At 46.3% G+C, this 20,705-nt stretch overlaps 1 protein-coding gene and 1 pseudogene across 5 annotated transcripts in view; one reads left to right on the plus strand and one right to left on the minus strand.

The window, feature by feature from the left end:
• The window catches only part of VSIG10 (V-set and immunoglobulin domain containing 10), a 37,468-nt gene continuing 16,763 nt past the window's right edge, over positions 1 to 20,705 (plus strand). For 2 of the 5 annotated variants that reach the window (XR_012325176.1, XM_019950451.3), the window contains exons 1-3: positions 11 to 929; positions 7,972 to 8,253; positions 19,498 to 19,800. Coding sequence is in view for 3 of the 5 variants with exons in the window: in XM_019950451.3 (XP_019806010.1) it covers positions 851 to 929; positions 7,972 to 8,253; positions 19,498 to 19,800 (664 nt within the window). In the remaining 2 variants the exon portion in view is untranslated. Of the gene's footprint in view, positions 930 to 7,971; positions 8,254 to 19,497; positions 19,801 to 20,705 lie in introns of all 5 variants that reach the window. The other 3 variants (XR_012325177.1, XM_019950453.3, XM_073790104.1) reach the window with 3 other exon arrangements.
• On the minus strand, positions 5,280 to 5,662 carry LOC101324763 (small ribosomal subunit protein eS27-like; annotated as a pseudogene).

Here is a 20,705-nt window from a genome sequence, read left to right on the forward strand (position 1 = left end):
CTCCCGGAACCCAGTTCCGCTGCCCTGGCTCTTACTGTGTGGTCTCAGCCAGTTAACCGGAGGACCAGAGTCTCGTGGCTGCTCTTGGCTGGAAGGTCTAAGGGATCATCTTTCTCCTGCTCTAGACTTGCCTTCCTTCTGCAAAGGGTAGAGAAAGGCAGCGATGGCGGCCCTGGCGTCCGCCCGGGGCACAGGAAAACAACTAAGAATCCCTAGAACAGCTAAGCCGAGGGGACCCTGAATTCTGCCCCTTGGCAGGCGACCCCTCCGGCTCGCGACGCTCCTCCGGGCGCCGCATCCGGAGCGCCCGGGAGGTAGCAGCCGGCGGGCCGGGGCGAGGGTGCCGTCCTGCAGCAGCCGCAGGCCTTTGCCCGGCCCAGCCCGGCTGAGTGGGCTCGGGGAGGGACCAGCGTCTGTGCTCCTCCCCAGGCCTGCCCCGACCCGGCTCGGCGCGCCCCGGCGTGCGCCCTTTGCGTAAAGCCCTCCTCCCGGGCCAAGGTAGAGGAAGTTGGGCTCCCGCCTGGATGGGCGGGAGGGAGCCCAGCTCCTGTTGTTTTCCGCCAGCGGGAGTGGGTGGCGGGCGCAGGGGGCGGGGTGCGCCCTCCCACCCCGGGCCGGGCGCTCGGGAGAGAGAATCGCGCTCGGAGCCCAGCGCAGCTCCCAGACCCTGACATCGGGCTCACCCCAAGCATCCTTCCTGGGGGTTGCGGAAAGTGGAGTTACTCTGTCGTTCCGAGGACTTGGGAGGAGCACTCAGTACTACCGCAGGAGCAGGAGTCCTTGGGGGCGCACACCCAGCCAAACCGGAGCCTGCGTTTCCCGAGGGGCCCCTGCCCGCATCTGGGGCGAGATGGCCGCAGGCGTCCGGGCGTCCGAGCCCCGGGTCCTCGTCTGCCTCGGGGCGCTACTGGCCCGCTGGGTCGCCGCAGGTAAGGGGCTGCGATCTGGAGGGAAAAGTTGAGTTTTGCCAGTCAACGGTGGGGAGGGAGAGCCGGGGACCGAGTTCCCTCCGACTCTGCCGGATCCAGTTGTGCCGCGGCCCCGAAGTCGCCCCGGGAGGATCTTGAGTTTCCTGCTTGCAGCTTGGCTTTTTGCAGGAAGGAATTTTCCCGGACGCTTGATAGAAGGCGAGACATCCCCACCCTTGGAGTGGGCAGCCGGCGAGGCTCGAGGGGCCTGCGGAGAGGTGATGGGAAAATTGGGGAAATCGAAGATGGGAGTTTTGAAGATGGGAAAATTGAAGAGGCGTAAAATATTTATTTTTATTTTTTTTAAGCGTCGGATGTAAATTCGCGTTCTGGTTTTACGTGCTGCGATGGTTCTCAAATTCGAGGCTCCTTTATTTTCCTCTCCTCCCTCTGCCCAAGGTTGAACTTGCACCTGTAACCTGTGAATTTCCCTACACACTCCTGCAAGCCGACCTGTGTGGACTGTCGCAAAGTTGTGCTTTTCTCCTTCACTTAAATAACAAAACAAAACAAAACTTTTACTTTGAAATAATTTCAGACTTACAGAAAACTTCCCCTACACTTGACATCACCTCTTACACTTGACATGATTGGCGAAAGGTCTTAAACGGTTCATCTCTGCTCTGCCTTGTAACAATAAAGAATAGAGGGTTGCTTACAAAAACATATAGAATTTTAAAAAGATTGAAAAATTACTTTTGAATTTAATTCACCAGCGAATGCATGTGAGAGGACTCGGGTTGAGGGAAAGGAGATGCAGTTTCCCAGAATACTTGCAGAGTCCTATTTTCAGGGTTACCCAGTCCAGCACACCCAGCTGATCTCTTGTAGGTTCCTAGAGGAATTGCCTGCCCTACCCCGAGCTTCCTAGCAGCAAGTGCCCAAACTTCCTAATTGTGAGGCTCTCCCATGTTTTTATTTTGCTTTGTTTTTAGCAATTATTTAAAAATAGTAAAATTTCTCATGAGCTAGATTTCTCGTTTAAATGGAAAACTCTGAGGATCTGGCAGCACATGGCCTGATTTCCCACGTGGAACTGAGCAGTGGTTACCCATTTTCATCTCGGGCAGGTGACTGCAAATTGGTTCCCCCTCTCCCTGCTGCAGTACTTACCCCTGGCCCGCTACAGCCATGGACATGACCTGCTGGCCCCTCCAGGCATATACTTAGTGGTCACTGTGCTGTGAGGAGGAGAAGGGGACACACGGCCTCCAACTGGCCGACCCTGAAAGTTAAAGGTGATTGTGTATTCCCTTTTCCCCAGCTGTGTGCAGCGTGTACCGCACTGTGAATATCAAGGGCCTCGGGACATCAGAACCCTGAGCTGAAATCTGTACTGGAATGAACTGGCTACAGCTCACCTCACAGGGAGGCTTCCTCCACTGCCATGCCCAGTTATTTTGATGCCCAGGCCAAGTTCACCTTTGTGTACAGTGCCAGGGGGCTTGCCTCGCTTGATGTATTTTTGTTTTTTTATTTATTTTATCTTTTAAACTTTTATTATTTTTTATTAATTTTTATTGGAGTATAGTTGCTTTACAACGTTGTGTTAGTTTCTGCTGTACAGCAAAGTGAATCAGCTGTAAGTATACACGTATCCACTCTTTTTTAGATTTCCTTCCCATTTAGGTCACCACAGATCATTGAGTAGAGACCCCTGTACTACACCTTTGTATTTTTGTTCTTTGTTTTTCAAGTCGGAAGTTGTCTGGGGGGAAAATATTGTCTTTCTCCTGTCACTTAACTCTGGACAATGTTCATGCCCCCCACTGTCACCTCAGGTTGTAAACCTGGGGTCATTCCGGGGGAAAGGTTGGTAGGGAAAAAAATAAATGTTTGAGTACAATGTCAACTCTGTAAATGATAATATGAAGGCAGCGCTGGGAAATGGTTGCTTCTATTGCCCCTTCCTTTGGTCCGTATTCTGCATTTAAGGTTGGGGGACCTTCGGGGACCCTCTGGGCACCTGGTGGACAACTTCTAGTAACACAAATTGTTACTGTGTCTTATTGTCTCACCCTTCTGGTTGGGAGACCAGAGTAAATTCCTGTGACCTGGAGCATTGAAGACCTGAATAGCAGTCCCAGCTCTCACAATGGCTTGTGTGGGACCTTAAGTAAATCACTTAATCTTTCTGAACCTCAATTTTCTCAACTGTAAAATGAGGGGGTTTAGGATGATCAATCATGGAACTAGTGCACCCTCAGGGACCACTCATTCCTTGTCCATGTCAGACATCACTAATTGGTGACTGTAATTCTTCTCCACTGAGCCCTGACTCAGCCTGCCCTCACCTTTAACCTCAGGACTGAAGGATCTCTAAGGTCACTTTCAGTGGTTAAAAAGAATGGAGTGAGCAAAGCCAGGAGAAGTGAAATGCCTTAAAATGGTGTATTTTGTGGTTATTTCATTCTACTCCTTGGAGGAGAAGACGATGTTAGCTCAAGTTCCAAGACTAAAGTTTCGCCAGGGCTTTTGCCAAGGAGCCGGGGAAGGGGGCAGGTCTGCAGATCTCGTGAACACACGTTGCATCTGTAATTCTCCCGTACTTCTCTCCTCAGTGGGGATTGCCACTGAGAACTTGGGTCCCCAGGCCTAATTGTTTAAAAATAATTCTCACTTGCTTTTTAAAGTGATTGTTCAGAAGCGTTTCTTGCTTGTTTCAGAATCTCTAGCATTAGGTGACATTTTCTGCCTTCCAGCAAGTGGCTTAGAATTTTTTTTTTTCCATCTTGCCCTGGCTTTGGGGAATGGTGTGGCCAAAATGGGGAAAAAGTCAGAACGTCCTGTGGCTCCAGGCTGACTGATCTTTCAGAGGGATCCCCTTCTAACCAGACAAAAGGCCAAATACAGATAACTGTTACTCTTTCTTTTATGAAAGGGAAGGTATTCCAAAGGCAGGGAGCAGTTAATTTTTTTATAACAACCTAATTGAGATATAATTTACATAGCATACACTTCACCCTTTTAAACTGTACAATTCAGTGGTGTTTAGTATATTCACAAGATTATGCAACCATTACCACTAATTCCAGAACACTAATTCATCACTGCAAAGAGAAGGCCACTACTTAAGTATTAACAGTCACTCGTCACTACCCGCCCCCATCCCCAGACAAGCCACTTCCCCAGCTCTAGACAATAGCTAATCTACTTTCTATCTCCATAGATTTGCCTATTTGGACATTTCATATAAGTGGAATCACACAATATGTTGTCTTTTATGACTGCCTTCTTTCACTTAGCATAGTGTTTTCAAGATTCATCCATGCTGTAGCATTCGGCCTTTTTATAGCCTAATAATATTCCCGTTGTATGGATATACCACATTTTATTTATCCATTCATCAGTTGATGGGCATTTGGGTTGTTTCCACCTTTTGGCTGTTATGAATAACTGTGAGCATGCATGTACAAGTTTTTGTGTAGATATGTTTTCATTTCTCTTGGATATACACCTAGGAGTGGAATTGCTGAGTCATATGATAATTTTAACCTTGTGAGGAAATGCCAAACTCTTTACCAGTGTAGCTGCACCATTTAAAAATCCTATTAACAATGTATAATGGTTCCAGTTTCTCCACATCTTTGCCAACACTTGTTATTGTCATTGATTTTAGCCATTCTAGTGGGTGTGAAGTGTTAGGTTTTTTTTTTTGTTTGTTTGTATTTTGCTCTACGTGGGCCCCTCACCGCTGTGGCCTCTCCCGCTGTGGAGCACAGGCTCCGGACGCACAGGCCCAGCGGCCATGGCTCATGGGCCCAGCCGCTCCGTGGCATGTGGGATCTTCCCAGACCAGGGCACGAACCCGTGTCCCCTGCATCTGCAGGGGGACTCTCAACCACTGCGCCACCAGGGAAGCCCTTTAACGTGGTTTTGATTTGCCTTTCTCTAGTGACTAATGATGAGCATCTTTTCATGTGTGTATTGACCTTTTGTCTATCTTTTAGAGAAATGTCTATTCAAATCCTTTGCCCATTTTTAAAATGTATTAGTTGTCTTCTTATTGTTGAGTTGTGAGAGTTCTTTATATATTCTGGATACAAATCCCTTCTCAGATGTGATTTGCAAATATTTTCTCCCAGTCTGTGGGTTATCTTTTCACTTTTTTTTTTTTGGTATCCAAACTGTGTTTATTGGGATGGTTTCCCATTCATCTTGATTCAGGGAAATTTTTTTTTTAATTATTTATTTTTAACATCTTTATTGGAGTATAATTGCTTTACAATGGTGTGTTAGTTTCTGCTTTATAACAAAGTGAATCAGCTATACATATACATATATCCCTATATCTCCTCCCTCAGGGCGCTTTTAATACTGCTTCCGTCTAAAGGAGCATCCTTCTGTAAGCCTTGCTTTTCCTCCTGTAGGCTGGCAGAGGACAGTGGAGCAGCCAACACACAAAACTACTGTCTGTGCATATGGCTAAAGATGGTGGTGATTTTATAGCATCCTCGACATTTCACGTCCGTGAAATAGGAACTGGGGCTCTGCACCAGGCGCTTCTTCTTGTGTTTCTTCTCCTCTTCCAGAGAGGGATGAAGGAGATCCTTTGCGAGAAGCATGTTCTCATGGGTAGATCGTCACCGCTGGAAAGGTCTTTTCACTTTCTTGATGGTGTCCTTTGCAGCACAAAAGTTTTAATTTTGATGAAGTCCAGTTGATCTATTTTTCTTTTGTCACTTTACTTTTGGTATCATATCTAAGAAAACATCGCTTAACCCCAAATCACAAAGATTTATTCTTTTGTTTTTTTTTCTAAGAATTTTATAGTTTTAGCTCTTACATATAGATCTATGGTCTATTTTGAGTTAATTTTTTTTTGTTTTTTTGACCTTGCCACTCGGCTTGCGGGATCTTAGTTCCCTGACCAGTGACTGAACCTGGGCCATGGCAGTGAAAGTGCTGAGTCCTAACCACTGGACCGCCAGGGGACTCCTGATTTTGAGTTAATTTTTGTATATGATGTGAGGTAAGGGATCCAACTTCATTCTTTTGCATATGGAAATCTGATTGTCCCAATACCACTGTTGAAGGCAGTTTATTTTGTAATGAAATATCATCTTTCACAAAACCCCAATATATTCACGTACTTTGAAAACTTCTGATGTGGTGGGAAAAGAACTGAATGGAGAAATCTAGACTCTAGTTGCATGCTGCTCCCTTCTCATTGTAGGACTTTGGGCCAGCCCACTTCCCTTCTTTGCATCACACTTCTCTCATCTATTGAATGTGACAGCCTGAGTAAGAGACCTTGTATTTGGGCACTGATTGTGGAGGGGGCTGGAAAATTGTGACACTTCTCAGCAAAACTGGCTGCATTCGCTTCTGTTTACCTGGTGGCAGTCTTATGCCAAATCAATTGCCTTAGCATTTGTCAGTCTTTTTTGTTTAATTTTTAAAAAACGTTTATTCAGCTGTGCCAGGTCTTAGTTGCAGCACACGGGATCTTTTAGTTGTGGAATGTAGGATCTAGTTCCCTGATCAGGGATCAAACCCAGGCTCCCTGCACTGGGAGCGGGAGTCTTAACTGCTGGACCACCAGGGAAGTCCCAGCATTTGTCAGTCTTGAATGAGCATCAGAATCACCTGGAGGGCTTGTTAAAGTGCAAAGTTCTACCTTCCACCACCCACTCCTGGCTTGTTTCTGATTTAGATGTTCTGGGTGGGACCTGATAATCTGCATTTCTAACAGTGCTGCTGCTGATCTGGGCTTTTCCTTCTGCCTGGGAACCCCAGCTTCACCTTCACCTGGCTAATTCTTTCCTGTCCATCAGATCTCAGTATGGCTTCCTGGAGGAAGCTTCCCTGACAAAAACCACAGCTGGACTTAGGAGCCCCTTCTCTGAGCCACTGTTGTGTTATTTATCACACTGCATTGTAATTGCCAGTTTATTGTCTGTTTTCTCCACTAGACTGTGAGATCCTGGTGGTCTCTGTTTTGCCCACCATTAGCTCCCCAGTGCCTGGCACAGAGCATGCCCCAAAGTCCTCACCGTGAGCTTGTTCTTGCCTGGAGCTGCTAAGAGGTCTTGCACTGGACTCGAGATGGAGAGAGACAGAGAGAGCAGCAGGAAAGAGGGAACAAAGCCAAAGCCCTCTTCCTTCCCCTCTTCTGGATTGCTAGGCAAATAAAACCACTGGGGTCCTGTATCAGTTATTTATTACCACAGCAATGCTGCATAACAAACAATGACAAAATGGCAATAAGGGCTTATTGCTCAAGGGTCTGGCATGGTTGGTCAGTTGGCTCTGCTGATCTTGCCTGGGCTCACTCACATGTCTGGGCGTCCACTGAGTGGCTGAAGACTGATCTAGAATGGCCACAGCTGGGAGGATTGAGACAACTGGGGACTGCACCATATAGTTGTCATCCTCCCCCGGCACATAAGCTAGGCATGTCCTTCTCAGGGTGGTGGCAGAAGGTGAGAGTGAGCAAAGCCCAATTACACCAGTGCTTTTTAAGCCTCTGCTTGAACCGCATTTACTAACACCCCTTTGACCAGAGCAAGTCACATGGCCCTGCCAGAGTCAGAGTGGGAGGGCGCCACAGAGTGACATTGTGAAGGGCATGGATAGTGGGGAGAGGGGGTTATTAGGGCTGTTTGCAATTGTGATTCACCACAAGTTCATTACTGTCAGGTACTGGCCAATTATCCCGACAGGGTGGGGCTCTGTGTGTTATTGCATCTCAAAAACACATGCCTGATTTTTAAAAAATCTTAATGAAGAGGGACTGTGCAAAAAGGGAGATCAAGAAAGGTGGGGCTTCCCTGGTGGTGCAGTGGTTGAGAGTCCGCCTGCCATTGCAGGGGACACGGGTTCGTGCCCTGGTCCAGAAAGATCCCACATGCTGCGGAGCGGCTGGGCCCATGAGCCATGGCCGCTGAGCCTGCGTGTCCGGAGCCTGTGCTCCGCAACGGCAGAGGCCACAACAGTGAGAGGCCCGCGTACCGCAAAAAAAAAAAAAAAGGTGGTAACTGCCTGACCTTTCCTCACTCAGGACTGGAGGCTGTCGTCATTGGAGAAGTTCACGAGAATATCACGCTGCGCTGTGGCAACATCTTGGGACCGAGGGGCCTCATAACCTGGTACCGCAATGACTCGGAGCCTGTCTTCCTCCTGTCCTCCAATTCCAGCCTCCCGCCAGCCCAGCCACGCTTCTCTCTGGTGAATGCCAGCTCCCTGCACATGGAGGCGCTGAGCCTGCAGGATGAAGGGAACTACACCTGCTGGGAGGTCCTGAACGAGACTCGGTGGTTCCAGGTGTGGCTGCAGGTGGCCAGTAAGTGGTGGGTGGGGACTGAGACTGGCTGGCGTGGCGCTCAGAGCCTGGGACCCGAGGAGGCCTTTGGAGTCAATGGCCTGGGTTTCATTCTGGGCTCTGCTACCTGCAAGCTAAATGACCTCTCATACCTGTTATTTCCTCATCAGTATAGTGGAGATAAAAGGGATTCTTGCCTCATAGAATTGCTGTGAGGAATAGATCCCAGTTTATCTATATACAGTGCTGTAAATGCTCCTGGCATATTAGTTAGCTTGTTAATATCATCCTCGCTATCAATCTCATTTTATTATGCAACAAAGTCAGAGTATAACATAATCAAGTCAGACTGACTGAGTTCCAATCCTAAGGCTAGGTCACCTTGAGTAAGTAAGTAGCTTAATAACTCTGTTTTTCAGTAGCTTTGGTTTTTCTTATTTGTTAATTGGGGACAATGCATTGCATACCTTATCAGGTATATGCTCTTATGCTGTAGCGCTAAATGCAGGGCTTGGTATGAGCTACTGTTACTACTGTCTTTCCTAAATCAGTCTGTCAATATATATGCATGAATTTAGAGCAAGGGTTGGCAAATCATAACCTGTGGACCATTTCTAGCCTGTTGCTATTTTTGTATGGCCTGCAAGTGACAAATTTTTTTTTTACATTTTTAAGGGTTGGAAAAAATCAAAAGAAGAATGATATTTGTGACATGTGAAAATTATATGAAATTCACATTTCGGTGTCCATAAATAAGGTCTTATTTGAACACAGCAACACTCATTCATTCCCATGTTATCTCTGACTGCCTTTAGTGCTACAACCTCAGAGCTGAGTGGCTGTGGCACTGATTGTATGTCCTGCAGGGCCTAAAATATTTACTCTCTGGCCCCTACAGAAAAATTTGTTGGTCACTGGTTTAGAGGGATATCCACATTCTATACCCAGGGTGTGTCATTGAGTAGAAATACCCATGTGATCACTATTGCTCCCTGATTCTCTCATCTATAAATTATTTACTCATTCCTTTAGTCAATATGTATTTATTGAGAGCCCAATGCCAGGCACTATTCTAGGCACTGGGCCACAAGAATGGACAGGTCAGAGAAGGTCTCTACCCGTGTGGAGCTGACATCCTAGTAGGAGAAGACAGGCAATAAGCAGGTAAACAAATGCATCAGGCAGTTTCAGAGTGACAGGTGCTGTGCAGAGAATTGAGATGGGGTGATGCGATCAGATCCTCTGAAACACTTTACATTGGTGGGTCAGAGAGGAGCTTTTGGAAAGAGTGACATTGAAGCTGAATGATACGTAGGAGCCAGTCACATGAAGATAAGAGAGAGGGATCCAGGCAGAAATTGAACTAGTGCAAGATGGGTTGAACATGGTGCGTTTGTGGATGAGGAGAAGGCTGGTGTGGTGGGAACCCTGGGTGTGAGAGGGCAGGACGTGTGAGACATGGAAGGCAGGGCCAGACCATGTGGGGCCGGGTAGGACTGGTGTTATGGGTTGAATTGTGTCCCCCAGACAGATAGGTTGAAATCCTAACCCTCGATACCTGTGAACGTGACCTTATTTGGAAATAGGGTCTTTGCAGATATAATCAACTTAAGATGAGGTCATTAGGGTGGGCACTAATTAAAATTGACTGGTATCCTTATAAGAAGAGGAAAATGCACGCAAAGACAGAGACACAGGGAGAATGTCGTACTGTGGCAGAAGCAGAGATTGGAGTAATGTAGCTGCAAGCAAAGGAATGCCAAAGATGGACGGCCATAACCAGCAGCCAGGGAAGAGACAAGGAAGGGTTCTCTCCTAGAGCCTTCGGAGGAGTACAGCCCTCCTAGCACCTGATTTCATACTTCTGGCCTCCAGAACAGTGGTAGAATCAATTTCTGTTGTTTTAAGCCATCTGGTTTGACTTACTTTGTTAAGGCAGCCCCAGGACACTAATACACCTGGTCAAAAATTGGGATTTTATTCTGGGTGCAGGAGGAACTCCTGGAGCTGTAAGCAAGCAGGGATGTGGTATCAGTTGAATTACACGTGGAGAATGGATGTGTGCGGTCTCAAGAAAGACTGGTAAAATAAGAAACAAGGAAACCAAAAGCAACTATACTCCATTAAGTTCTTTTAAAAGAACTTAAAGAAACTAAAAACAAAGAAACAAACAAAAAACCACACAAGGAAGCCAATCGGCGGTGTAAGATATTAGTGGCCAGAGTCAGGGTAGCAGCACTGACCTTGGTGAAAATGTACAGGTTCAGAAAATATTTTGGAGGTACACCTGCAAGATTTGCTGGTGGATTAGAAGTGGAGGATGAAGGAAAGAGAGGCTTCAAGGACACGTCTAGATTTTTGGATGGTTTGTACGTTTTCCACCAGCTCTTAAGGCTTATGGAATTTGCGAATGCAGTGTTTTTGGGTCTGGAGACGCCATGGATGAATTGCTGAATGGCCAGGAATGAATGTGGGTGTATCAAAAAATGTCACCCAATTTGGCCCAGTTCTGATTGGTTCTCACTGTGAGCCCATGGGCGGGTGCCAACAGGCCTCCCTCACTCCAGCTGTCAAACGGTAATTAATAATTCCTTCGGGAGAAGCCCTCCTGCAAGGCCACGAAGATGAGCCAGCTCTGCCTCTCTGCAGCCCTTCTAGTCTTCCTGGGCACCCTGGTGGCCAGCACCCCAGGGGGTGAAAACAGCAACCAGGCCCAGGCCCTGCACCCTGCCTTCTGCCTGGAGCCTCCCTACGTGGGTCCCTGCAGGGCCCTGTTCATTGGGTACTTCTACAATGCGAAGTCCAGGCTCTGCGAGACCTTTGCTTACGGCAGGGGCAGAAGGAAGCAGAACAACTTCCTGGATAAGGAGGACTGCATCAGCACCTGTGGTGGCCGCAACAGGGCTCAGGAGAGCCGGGCAACTGTGCTCCCCTGAGATGGCAGTCTTAGGAGGCCCGAGGGCTGGGCTGCTGCTGCTTCTGAAAGATTTGAGCCTCCTCCTCTACTTCCTTCTCAAACCTACCTTCCTCAGCAGGATCCTGCCTCTTTCCTCACTGCATCCTCACCTTCATACCCCTCTCCACCATTACTGCACTCCTTGGAGGGGGTAGCGATGGAATTTCTGGCATCCAGTTCTGAGCGTCAGTGGTGGCAGAGGTTTTTTTCAATAATGAACCCCCTTTCCCCCCACACACACACAAAAAATTCCTTCGGGACTTCCCTGGAGGTCCAGTGGTTAAGACTGTGCTCCCAACGCATGGGGCACGGGTTCGATCCTTGGTCAGGGAACTAAGATCCCGCGTGCTGCACGGTGCGGCCAAAAATAATAATAATTCCTTCATGTCAGTCTTGTCAATAAGTGTCTTTGCTTTTGACCTCAGAGGAGTAAGGTGGCATTACAACTTTGGGGGCTTTTTTTTTTTATTATCACTCTCTGCGGTTTATGATGATTTTATCTGACACTGACTTATTAATCATTGGCTAAGTTTATTGGAGGTTGGATTAGTTTCATTATTGCCCTGTAGGGAGATAAATGCAAGGTCTTCTTATGATGAAAGTGAATTTACATAAAAAAAATCACTAAACTCAAATGGTGTTTTGAGCTCCCTGAGTTACTGTGGTATGATTTGTGTTAAGGAAACTTCTTCATTTGGAAACATAGGGGGTCCCTGACTGGTGTAGGGCTTGTTCGTGAAAACAGGACACAGGCTGTCTTAGTCAGTTTGGGCTGCTATAACAAAAGTAGCATGGTCTGGGTGGTTTAACAACAAACATTTATTCCTCACAGTTCTGGAGGCAGGGAAGTCCAAGATCAAGGTGCCGGCAGATGCAGTATCTGGTGAGGGCCTGCTTTCTGGTTGGCAGATGTGTGTCTTCTCTCCTTGGTGGAGAACAGAGAGGGAGGAAGCAAGCTCTGTGGGGTCTCTCCTTATAAGGGCACTCATCCCATTCATGAGGGCTCTGCTCTCATGACCTAATCCCCTCCCGAAGGCCCCACCTCCAGATGCCATCACACTGGGGACAGGCTTCAGCATGTGAATTTTGGGGGATACAAACGTTCGGTCCATAGCACAGGTGTCCTCCGGTTTCACAGACACCAGGGCCCTCTGGAACGTCAGGCCTCGTCCCCATTCCACGAGAGACCCCGGGCCAACACCAGACCCTTCTGGGCACCAGGGAGCCCCTTCTTGCTCCTCAGACAGTGGCAGAAGGGGAGGCCTTGGCATCTCAGATTGGAATTCAGCCCTCATTTCTGCATGGAAGATTTAGGAAAATGGATTAGGCTTGACCCAACCACTACTTCCGGGAGGGTGGTGATGTTGCTGAGTGGCTGAGGGCATACACTCTGAGGCCCAGCTGCCCGGGTTCAAACGCAGGTCCTGCTGGCTGTTGTCTTTGTGACCTTGGGGAAGTCGCTTGAACTCCTCCAACCTTAGTTTTATCATCTGTGAATTCAGGGGTAATGGTGGAAGCTAGGCACAGATTCCCTGCACACATTCATGAGATAAACACGCACAGACTTCAGCACAGAGTTGGGCACACGGTGTATATGCACTTGGTCCATGTTACCTCCATCAACTGGTTAAGGAGGTGACGGGATTCTTGTGGGAAAAATGCATCTCAAGTTCCCATCCGTGAGTACGTCTGGGCTTTTCGAAGAAGACCTTCGTGCCTCTTGCTTTTCCCGTCTTTCTACTGACATGGTTGATAACTTAGTCTCTTAAGGAGAAAAATTTGGAAATATTCTAACATGGCCTTGGAAGCTAGGGGAAAAAAATCTGAGATGTGGCAAGTTGTTATCTGTACGTGACTTTGTTTTCTTGTTTTGTTAGAAAAATTTTTTTTCTTCCAGCTTTATTGAGGTACGATTGACATGCAGCACTGTATAAGTTTAAGGTGTCCAGCATAATGACTTGACTTACATACATCATGAAATGTTGACCGCAATAGGTTTAGTGAACATCCATTGCCTCATATAGATACAAAATTAAACAGCAAACAATTATTTCCTGTGATGAGAACTCTTAAGATTTACTCTCTTAACTTCTATATATGACATACAGCAGTGTTAATTATATTTATCATGTTGTACATTACATCCCTAGTACTTATTTATCTTATAACTGGAAGTTTCTACCTTCATCCAAGTTCCCCTCCTACTCTTCACCTCTGATAACCACAAATCGGATCTCTTTTTATGAGTCTTTTTGTTTGTTTGTTTCTGAAGTATAAGTGACCTATAGCATTGTTAGTTCCTGTTACACAGCACAGTGATTTGATATTTCTGTACATTTCAAAATGATCACCACAATAACTCTAGTTATGACCTGGCTCCATACAGAGATATTACATAATTATTGACTATATTCCCTGCACTGGACGTTTCATACCCATGACTCATTTATTTTGTAACTGAAAGTTTGTACCTCTTAATTTCCCTCACCTTCCTCCCCTCTGGCAACCAGCTGTTTGTTCTCTGTATCTATGACTCTGTTTCTGTTTTATGTTTTTTCATTTGTTTTATTTTTTAGATCCCACATATAAGTGAAATCATACACTTACGACTTTCTCCATCTGACTTATTTCACTTAGCATAATATCCTCTAGGTCCTCCATATTGTCACAAATGGCAAGATTTCATTCTTTTATGGCTGAATAGTATTCCATTGTATATATGTACCACATCTTCTTTATGCATTCATCCGTTGATGGACACTTAAGTTGCTTCCATATCTTGGCTATTGTAAATAATGCTGCAGTGAGCATAAGGGTGCACATATCTTTTCTTTTTTCTTTTTTGGCCATGCCACATGGCATGTGGGATCTTAGTTCCCTGACCAGGGATGGAACCCACGACCCCTGCAGTGGAAGCATGGGGTCTTAACCACTGGACCACCAGGGAAGTCTCATATCTTTTCTAATTAGTGTTTTCATTTTCTTTGGATAAATACCCACGAGTGGAATTGCTGGATTGTGTGATAGTTCTGTTTTTAATTTTTTGAGGAATCACCATACTGTTTTCCATAGTGGCTGCACCAGTTTACGTTCCAACACCAACAGTGCACAAGGGTTCCCTTTTCTCCACACCCTCTCCAACACTTTGTCATTCGTTGTCTTCTTAGTAATAGCCATTCTGACAGGTGTGAGGTGGTATCCACTGTGGTTTTGTTTTGCATTTCCCTGATGATCAGTGATGGTGAACATCTTTTCATGTGTCTGTTGGCCATCTGTATGTCTTCTTTGGAAAAATGTCTATTCAGTTTCTCTGCCCATTGTTTAATCTTTTTTATTATTTTGATATGGAGGTGTATGCATTAAAGACTTAAATGTGAGACCTGAAACCATAAAACTTCTAGAAGAAAACATAGGCAATATGCTCTTTGATATCGGCCTTAGTACTTTTTTTTTTTGGATATGTCTTCTTAGGCAAGGGAAACAAGAGCAAAAATAAACAAATGAGACTACATCAAACTAAAAAGCTTTTTGCACAGTGAAAGAAACTGTCAACAAAACAAAAAGGCCAATTACTGAATGGGAGAAGATAGCTGCATATGATATATCTGATAAGGGGTTAATATCCAAGATATACAAAGAACTGTAAGTGACCTTGAATGTGTGAATGGACAGAGATGCTGCAGAAACATGAAGCTGGCTGTATGAGGGCTGGGAGCTTTCTCCCTCCTTACCACCTGGATCTCTGCTTATCCATCAGTGGGCATTTGGTGCCTCTGCCTTCTAGGGAGTGAGGTTTTCTATAGGCCTGGGGTGATACAACCTGTCTGGAATGGGCACTGCAATGTGACTTTGTTATTCATCTCAGGAGTAAGAACTCTGCACTGTTCCTTGTTAAGTTAATGATGCAGTTGAAGAGTCTTGCCATTGAGATTGGGACTGCTGCTTCTGAGGGTACAGAAATCCCTTAGTCCAGAGCAGTTCAGGATTGCCACAGCTGTTTATTTCACTGACTTACCTACCCATCCGCTTCTGCCTCCAAGTCAGGTGGATACGAGGTTAGAACCACTGTGTGTTTACCTGCAGAAAGCCTGGAGTGGGTGGAGTGGGTAGCACAGCCCTTAACATATTCCGGTAGAATTTGTGCTTCTTTCAAGAGATGATCCCTTAGCCACTGGGGAGCTGAGTGGCACACAATGCCAGACTCTCCCTGTGTCTATTTTTCTCAGGCCCAGCAAGTGTTGAGGGAGCATTTGAGTTGGTTGGCTCATGGGCAATGAGGAAGCTGGTTTGTATCAACCTCCAAGAGCCCCTTTGGATTTGGGGTTTGGAGGATGGGAGTGCTCCTGTTTAGCTAGTAATGTGGCTGCCAGTCCCAACTTCCAGGAAAGGGAGTCTCAGGAAAGCCCCATGTTCCCCGACTAACTGGGCCCATCTGATTTGTACTCGTTCTGTGATGGTGATGGTGTCACTGTGCCCTATCACAACATAAGGTCCTAGGGAAAGGGGATGTTGGGCATACTGAAGAAAGATTGCTGGCCCCGTCAGAAGATGGGATGAACTTTGCCCAAAGATTGATTAACCTGAGTCTTGCCAAGCTCATCTGAAGCAGAGATGTATGCTTGTAAGAGGCTGAGGACCTCTGGGTTTTGGTCTTCTGGACAGAATCAGTGGTCACTAGGGAGGTGGGGAGGCAATGGGGTTGTTATATTCACCTCTATGTTCCATCTCCTTCTTCTTCTTTTTTTTTTTTTTTAATTTGGCTGCGCCACACGGCTTGCAGGATCTTAGTTCCCTGACCAGGGATTGAACCTGCGCCCTCGGCAGTGAAAGCGCAGAGTCCTAACCACTGGACCACCAGGGAATTCCTTATGTTCCATCTCTAAGTGATATCAAAACACTCTGTAAGTTTCCCCAAGGATCTTGTCCCACTGTGGAACAACAGGTACACCCACTGGTTAGCAGAGGCTAGTCAGTACATTCTTAGGTCATTTTCAAATAAAAATGCTGGTGTGAAGAATAAATGTAGGAAAATAACTTTTCGTCTTGTCAAAGAACCCAAGATACAAAGATGGGAATCTCCTATTTTGTGGGTCCCTGAGATGTAAATTAACTCTTTGAGACACTTGACTGGCTAACCTATAGTTATGGTGGGGAAGGAAAGAAGTGAGTTCTGATGTCAAGAATGACTACAGAGAACAGGAAGGCAGCAGCAGCAGTGGATTGTTGTAGAACAGGAATCAAACTTTTTCTGTAGCGGCCAGACGGTAAATATTCTAGTCTTTCTGAGTCAACAGGTAAAAACGAGGATATCATATAAGTACTTATATAACAAGAGAGAAAACAAATTTCCACATTTTTTTTGTTGACAAAATTCAAAATATAATAATAACTGAGTACATTTTTTTTTTTTTTTGGACGCACCGTGAGCCATGCAGGATCTTAGTTCCCCAACTAGGGTTTGAACCCAGGCCATTGCAGTGAAAGCGCCGAGTCCTAACCAGTGGACTGCCAGGGAATTCCCATAACCTAGTACAATTTTTGGTAGTGCAGGCCTACTAATGAGAAGAATGGGATTCTTTGGGCGGGGGAGGGATAACATTTCACTTAGTTGGGGTTCAAAGTTAGTGTTCTCTCTCATCAAATCGATTGTGGATGTTCATCTGTACATACCGTCTTAGCTTGTAGGCTGTACAAAAACAGACAGTGGGCCGTTTGCCGATGCATGTTCTAGAATCAATCTACAAGTATACTACTGTTAATAATGTCAGATAACATTCATAGAACATTGACCACATGTCAAACACCAGGCTAAGTGTTCTGCTTATATTCTCTCATTGGATCCTTCAATAACCTGGTGATAGAAGTTACTCCTGTTCTTTTCATTTCATAGGAAGGACAGGAGGGTGAGAATAGGAGGGATGGACACTTGCTCAAGGTTGTCTGTCTAGAAGTGGCAGTAGAATTTACACCCAGGTCTGTCTGAATGCAGAGTCCAAGTTCATAACCACTAGGCTAAGGCATCCATCCAAGAAACTGACATGACCAAGGCCTCCATAAGATGCTGAACCTTTGTAAACACGCTGTATTTTTATTTATTTGCTGTTTTATTTTTGTTTCCTCTCCTACCTGTCTGTCTCTCCGAGTGATTGCTTCCATCACCCTGCAAGCAAAAAGGGCTGGTGGTTTCTGTTTAGGAATATCAGCGGGGTGGAGAGAGAGGTGGGAGGGATGGAAATGAGTACCGCCTTCTTTTTAGTCAGAGTAAGGGAAGAACCCCAGGGATTTAAGAAGATGGTGTCAGCTTTAATTAAGAAAGCAGACTCAACCCAAAGGTTTATAAAAAAGCTGTAACCTTTGAACACTTAATTCAGAAGGCACTTCAGGTTCTCTCATTTGACTTTTTTTTTTTAACCCTTCCGCCTACAGCGTTCTCATCCATTCCCTTTACCCAAACCCATGTTTTGCTCAGCATTGTGTTGGTCAAAAGCCCCTCCCAGGGAAGTCCTTGGCGGTCCAGTGGTCAGGACTCGGTGCTTTCACTGCCAAGGACGAGGGTTTGATACCTGGTTGGGGAACTAAAATCCCGCAAGTCACGTGGCGCAGTCCAAAAAAAAAAAAAAAAAGCCCCATCCCAGCCAGTTTCTGGGGGTCTCACTGTTCATGACAGGCCTCTGTGGCCCTCCAGACCACAATTTGGAAGACCCACGTGGTCCAATCTAACACAGTGCCTTTGTTGGCCCAGGTGTGGCTACCAATACCACAGAGGTACCCTGTGCTTGGCTGGGTGCTCGCCAGCTGTGGGCACTCCCTAGGACCTGCTGGTCTACATACCTACCCAACTAGTCAGCAACGGGCAATGGGATATTTGAGCACCTCCTAAACTACAGTATAATTTTTTCCCCAGACCCTCTGTGGGAGGTGACATGATTCCAGCAAATCATTGCAACTCTTAGGAGCCAGCCCTGATAGACAAGCATATTGTCAAGAATATTTTCCTCAGAAACCCACAATTTCTATCGTTATACAATGGCCCCAGAATAGGTGGAAGTAGCTTCTGTACTTTGAGGGGATCTGGCAAAGCCTTTCCTCCCCCTAATAATTTATCCCCTGGGCATATTTTTGTCCAAAATTCTTCAGTCATAGATTTATCCCTTTGGCCAAGCATTGCCCTTTCTGGACTCTTCTTAAGAGGAAGTCTCTGGTGGAGGCAACACAGAGGATCTTAGATGCACTGGGTACCAATCATGGGACGGCCTTTCTGACACTGTTCTGAGTGCTGTATGATACTAATTCAATTAATTGTCATGACAACTCCATAAAGTGGTTCTAGCATCACCCCCATTTTACAGATGAGGAAATGGAGGCTTAAGAGAAGTTAAATACTTTGCCCAAAGTCACACAGCTAGTAAGTGGAGTTAAAACTTGGGACTGGAACCAATGTTTCTTGTCTTTCAGTGTGAAATTGTGCCAGGGGTCCCCAAGACCACCCCCAGCTTCACTGATTCTCTAGGAGAACTCACAGGACAATGAGGACCACGCTCCCAAGAGTCCTCTCCCAGTGCAGTCACGTGGGACACGCTTAATTCCTCCAGCAACAAGTTGTAGCAACACGTGTGGAATACCTACCAGGGACGCTCGATAGAGACTCCAGCGCCCTAGGTTTTCACTGGGGCTTGTCACATAGGCATCCTCTGCCTAGCACATACCAAAATTCCAGACTCTCAGAAGGAAAGCAGGTGTTCAGCATAAGCCACACTGTTTGTACAAACAGTTAAGGCCTGGTGAACCCCACTCTTACCAGTTCTGGGAACGGTGGGAACCCCCCTGAAATCCAAGCTCCTAGTTGCCAGCCCAGGCCAACCTTGCAGGCAGGCCTTTCTAAGGAAAGCACTCAGGCCTGCTACGTTAACTCTTCTTTTTTCTTTTGTGGGATCTTAGTTCCCCAACCAGGGATTGAACCCAGACCCTTGGCAGTGAGAGTGCAGAATCCTAACCACTGGACCACCAGGGAAGTCCTGCTATATTAACTCTTTAAGGCACAGATATCCTTTCCACTCACCTGTGTTTTTGAAAAGGGGCGATTTGCATTTTCCGTCTTCTGTAAGGATTGATCCCCTCAGTAAATCTCACGGAATTGCTCAGGAGTAAATTAAAGCATGGCTAAGGGCACTCGGCAGTGTTTGTCACACAATAAGTGGTTGATATTGTCATCCTCACTGGCTGCTTCCTGATCATCTCTGTGTCTCTTAGAGCTGGTAAGGGGCTCCAGTTAACTCTTACGCCTTCCCCACCCCCTCTGTCGTTCCCAGGAGGCCCCTATCAGGTTGAGGTCAACATCTCCAGCACTGGCAGGCTCCCCAACGGCACGCTGTATGCGGCCAAGGGCTCCCAGGTGGATTTCTGCTGCAGCAGCAGCTCCTGGCCTCCGCCCATGGTTGAGTGGTGGTTCCGGGCCCCGGATTCTAGCACCGAGCCCTTCGGAAACAACCTGACGGCCAGCTGCTTCAAGCTGTTTCTGATGTCACAGAACCTCCAAGGGAACTACAGCTGTTTGGCCACAAACATGCTTGGCGGGAGACATCGAAAGGTGACCACCGAGCTCCTGGTCTACTGTGCGTAAGAAGTGCTCCCCTCCCCCACTCCTTCACCTTGACCCTTTGTGAACTGCGTGTTTGTGCCTCCCCTTTGAATACAAAGACTTACCTGATGCACAGGTTCCAACATGCTTCTGCAGCTCCCTCGACACACACGTACGCGTGTCAAAGAGAGTGTTGCCTCTTCTGGAAGCTCACTGCTAACTAGGAGTACGGGAGAGTCCCTGTGAGTCATAGAGGGGAATTAATGCCAAGTCTAAAGTTTTTTTTTAATTGAGGTGAAAGTATATAGCATAACATTAACCATTTTAAGATGTACAGTTCAGTGGCATTGAGTCTATCCACAGTGTTGTGCAACCATCACGTTTATCTAGTTCCAAAACATTTCCATCACCCCAAATTGGAAACCCCATATCCGTGAAGCAGTCACTCCCATGCCCTCTTCCCCCAGCCCCTGACAACCACCAGTCTATGTTCTATCTCTATGCATTTGCCTCTTCTGGACATGTCATATAAATGGAATCAGACCCTATATGACCTTTGGGGACTGGCATCTTTCCCTTAGCATCATGTTTTCAAGGTTCATCTTGTTGTAGCTTGTGTCAGTACTTGCTTTCATTTCTTGGCCTAAGAGTATCTATTGTATGGTTCTACCACAATTTGTTTATCCATTCATCTGCTGTCACGCTCTCCATGAACACAGGCCCTCTAGCGCTGTTAAGAACCAATAGTTCATGAATCTTTATTTTTCAGGTGAAGAAACAACAACCCAATGCACCTATGCACACATTTAGTGGAGGAAAACCACTGTAGAAATAAACACAGGTTGCACTCCTAATCCATGCTAACCAAAGGGAGATGAGAATGACAATTAGCAGGCAGGGCAATGACACACTTACTTTATACGTTATTCAGAGCCTTTG

Source organism: Tursiops truncatus, chromosome 13 (assembly GCF_011762595.2).
Source record: "Tursiops truncatus isolate mTurTru1 chromosome 13, mTurTru1.mat.Y, whole genome shotgun sequence".
NCBI lineage: Eukaryota > Metazoa > Chordata > Mammalia > Artiodactyla > Delphinidae > Tursiops > Tursiops truncatus.